We start from the raw sequence: 4,031 nt of genomic DNA, 5'->3' as shown, positions 1-4,031 counted from the left end.
GGCCTCGGTGTCTGCCGGGCCTCCCCCTGAGCGGGGCGGGCACCGTGTTCCAGGTACGAGCTGCCAGCCCCATCCTCCGGCCAGAAGAACGACATCACGGCGTGGCAGGAGTGCGTGAACAACTCCATGGCGCAGCTGGAGCACCAGGCCGTCCGCATCGAGAACTTGGAGCTGATGTCGCAGCACGGCTGCAACGCCTGGAAGGTGTACAACGAGTAAGGCTCCCATCTGCTCTGCTGAGCCTGGCTGAAGTGCTTTGGTGTCTGTTCCTCGTGCTTTCCTGTGTGAGCCCAGTGGGAATCTTTAGGATGAATCCTGGGATAATCGAGCCCCTTGAGAGAGCTGTGTGTGGAAGTAGAGGAGGCTGACTGGAAAGAGAAGAAGTTGTCTCTGTGACCAAGAAATAGCCTGTGTTTCAATACATCCCAACCTTGAATTTTGTGAGTTGTTGTTGGTAGCAGTTGGTGATCGTGGGCTTTAATTGAGGATAACTAAAGGGACTAGTGGCAGCCTGCAAAATAATAATTCAGCAGTGGAAATAACAGCTTGCTACTGGTCCTGCTCAGCCTGGAGACATTATTAATAAAGCTGTTGCAAAAGCCAAAAAAAGCTGTAGACAGAATGGCTGCAGGAAGCACCAGCAACATTAACGTCCACTTCTGAGAAGGGTTGGCGCAGCCAGAGGTAGAGGTGCGGATAAAAGGAAAGTTAAACTTATCTTTGAGAAAAGACAAAGGGTTGTTTAGCCCAAAGGGAGGCAGGCAGAGGGTCTGTTAGCTCACATGTGCATCGGGAAGCAAAAAGAACTGCTTGTGCTCTGACATTGTATGAGGAGAACAAAATCTGCTTATGGGTAATTTTAGTATTAAAATTAGGAGATGGTGATAAGGTCAGGAGATGTTACAGTAGCGTTCTAGTCAGAATAGCACAAGTGTACTGTAACAACCTGGAAGGTATCAGCTGATGGATATGGTTTTATGACACTGCCTGGTGGCAAGGGCTGACCATAGTCATTACTGAAGGTTTGGGTTTTAAAGCGACGATTGGAGCGTTTTGGTGTTGTGTTCCCTTCAGGAGTGCAGGGCAGAGGCTGCACTGAGAAGGAGCCATCTGGTGTTTGTGGTGAAGTGGTTTGTTGTGTCCTTAATGCTGAAGAGTTCAGTGCAGGTTAAAGGGGCCTGATGTAGCCATTGTGTGTTTTCCTAATGCTTTGTTTGCATTCTGCTATCAGGCATCTGGTTCATATGATAGAACAAGCCCAGAAAGAGCTTCAGAAGTTGAGGTGAGTTATTCTTTTTCATATTTTCATACTGAAGTTAGGAGAAAAGCGAACCCTTCCCCTCCCACCACCAAAGTGTGCAATGGCTTGTGTATGTGCTGCTGCCACGGTGATAGGCAGACAGACCCGGTAATAACACTAAGAGAAAACTGCCCCTGCTGAAGGCACAGCCAGGACAGCAGAATACCAGCACTGGTGTGAACTAAGAACTGCTTAGAGACCAACGTGTTTGAAGTATTCTGCACTTCTCAGGTGCTTGACGGGATTACTGAATTTTGTGAAAGATTAGCCATTCATCTTTGCTGTTCTGGCTTTTTTTGCAGAGAGTACAAAACATTGTTCTGCACTTGTCCAGAAGCACTGGGCTTGAATGTTTGAAGTTTTGTGTCTGGTAGAGTGGAGGGTTTTCTGTCACTGTTTTTTCTTGTTTTGGGTCTTTTTAAATTTTTTTCAGGGCTCTGTGTGCAGCCCTGTAGTGGGATTTGTCCATCTCTCTGTTGTAGTTACAGCCACGGCTACACAAGTGTTTTCTGGTAGTGCTCCTAGGGGTTAGGTGCATTTTGAAATTGGCAGCAGATATTACAAATTTTAAAGAAAGGAGGCAAAAAAAATACATAGGTCTTTTTCTACCCAGGAAAAACATTCAAGATCTGAACTGGCAACGAAAGAACATGCAGCTCACGGCTGGGGCTAAGCTTCGGGAAATGGAATCTACGTGAGTATCTGGAGTTCACAGAATCACAGAACAGAATCCCAGAGCGTTAGGGACTGGAAGGGACCTCCAAAGCTCATCCAGTCCAATCCCCCTGCCGGAGCAGGAACACCCAGATGAGGTTACACAGGAAGGCGTCCAGGCGGGTTTTGAATGTCTGCAGAGAAGGAGACTCCACAACCTCTCTGGGCAGCCTGGGCCAGGGCTCTGTCACCCTCACTGAGAAGAAGTTTCTTCTCCAATTGAAGTGGAACCTCCTGTGTTCCAGCTTGTGGCCATTACCCCTTGTCCTATCATTGTTTGTCACCGAGAAGAGCCTGGCTCCATCCTCGTGACACTCACTCTTTAAATATTTATAAACATGAATGAGGTCTCCCCTCAGTCTCCTCTTCTGCAAACTAAAGAGCCCCAGCTCCCTCAGCCGCTCCTCATAAGGGAGATGCTCCCCTCCCTCCATCATCTTTGTAGCCCTACGCTGGACTCTCTCCAGCAGTTCCTGTCCTTCTTGAACTGAGGGTCCCAGAACTGGACGCAATATTCCAGTTTTTCTGTTAAACCTTCCACAAGTGTTTCTTTTGTTTGAGATGCTTCTGCACAAAGCATTGGGGATCTGTGTGTGAGTGCTGTTGCTTTGCACAAAGTTTGAAATTATTAGTAATTCAAATCTGTATCATGGTTACTGTGGTTGAATGAATCCATGAGCAAGAGCTGTGCAAAGGAGGGCGTATCAGCTGCTTGAAACTGCCTAAATTCTTAAACTCCTCTTTATCTAAATATTGGAAGTTAGTGCATTTGAGTCTAGTAAAATAAGTTTTTCATAGTAGGGTTTAACAGGGTTAAAACCGACTTTTTAATCAATTGGGTTGTTCAAACTACCATTGATATCCACTGAGGCTTATCACATACTGAGAAAAATGCTGGTTTATTTGGTGTCTTTGTGCTTGCTTTGGAGCAATAATTGTCCTTGATTTTAAAGGAGAGGACTGTTAAGTAACACTTAAGGGCTTTTTCATTTCTTTTTCCCTTCCAGATGGGTGTCTCTTGTCAGTAAAAATTACGAGATTGAACGAACTATTGTGCAGCTTGAAAATGAAATCTCACAAATCAAGCAGCAGCATGGAGAAGCAAACAAGGAGAACATCCAGCAAGACTTCCAGTGACTTGATCCTTACTGTCTTACTGCAGCATATGTTAAAAAAGCCTTTGTTTTTTGTTTATAGACACTAGTTACAGTTGTGTAGGGTGATAAAAAGGCATTTTAATTGTTTCTTTTCCTTGTTTTAAATTCTGGGAGAAGGTAGGGCAGATGCAGAATGTCCTGCTCAAATGGACACAGGTGAATGTCCTTTGTATTGTTTCACTTTTTATGTACCTAAAGTGGGAACTGTTAAGCACACCCTGATTCACATCTCTGCGTTTTCCCCTCTGCCTTTAATAAACGTCGTTTTGCCACCTGCTTGGCATCCGGTTTGCATTCACAACCGGGGGCTCCACCGGGCCCAGGGCAGTGGGTGCCAGCCGGTAGCGGGGCGAGGAGCACCTGACAACCGCGGAGGTGAAGCCTTACCCGTGAGCTGCCGCGCTGCGCCGGTTTCTGTGAGGGCTCCATTCCCGCACCGCCAGGCGGGGCTGGTGCAGCACCGTTATCACGCATCCAAGGGGGCTTGCAGCGCCGCGGTCCGTGGCCGGGATCCATCGCGGTGTCTCCGCCGGCCCTGCCCAGCTCTCACCTCGGCGCCTGCCGCCTCGGGTTCCCCCGATTGGCGGTTCCTCCTGACTCACGGAAAGACGACTCCACAACCTGTGAAGTAGCTATGTTTATTCCACGTGTGGGCGCACGGGGGATTTCTCCTCCACAAACGTGCGCTCCTAAAACAGCAATTTCCTTTGATTTTACACAGTAACATATTGCCTATTCATTAAGCGCCTATTCATATTCATATGTATTTGTAACGCGGTCCTTTTCCAAGAAGTCTTTTGCTCCACCTTCTTCTCCCAGTTGTGCCTGCGCAGTGCCTCTTGGTGGTCGTGTCAGGGATG

General features: G+C 47.5%; 1 protein-coding gene across 1 annotated transcript; it reads left to right on the top strand.

Annotated features, from left to right (window-relative positions):
• Positions 1–53: 53 nt before the first annotated feature.
• BCAS2 (breast carcinoma amplified sequence 2) lies at positions 54–3,164 on the top strand (the record flags this gene model as incomplete). Its single annotated transcript, XM_010186902.1, has 4 exons — positions 54–215; positions 1,232–1,282; positions 1,914–1,994; positions 3,022–3,164. Coding segments are annotated over 4 exons (424 nt in total), but the record flags the coding sequence as incomplete, so codon positions are not given.
• Positions 3,165–4,031: the final 867 nt, after the last annotated feature.

The sequence above is a fragment of the Mesitornis unicolor genome, unplaced genomic scaffold (assembly GCF_000695765.1).
Source record: "Mesitornis unicolor isolate BGI_N332 unplaced genomic scaffold, ASM69576v1 scaffold22086, whole genome shotgun sequence".
Lineage (NCBI taxonomy): Eukaryota > Metazoa > Chordata > Aves > Mesitornithiformes > Mesitornithidae > Mesitornis > Mesitornis unicolor.
The sequence above is the reverse complement of the archived record's forward strand: the minus strand, read 5'-3'. Positions and strand labels throughout refer to the sequence as shown.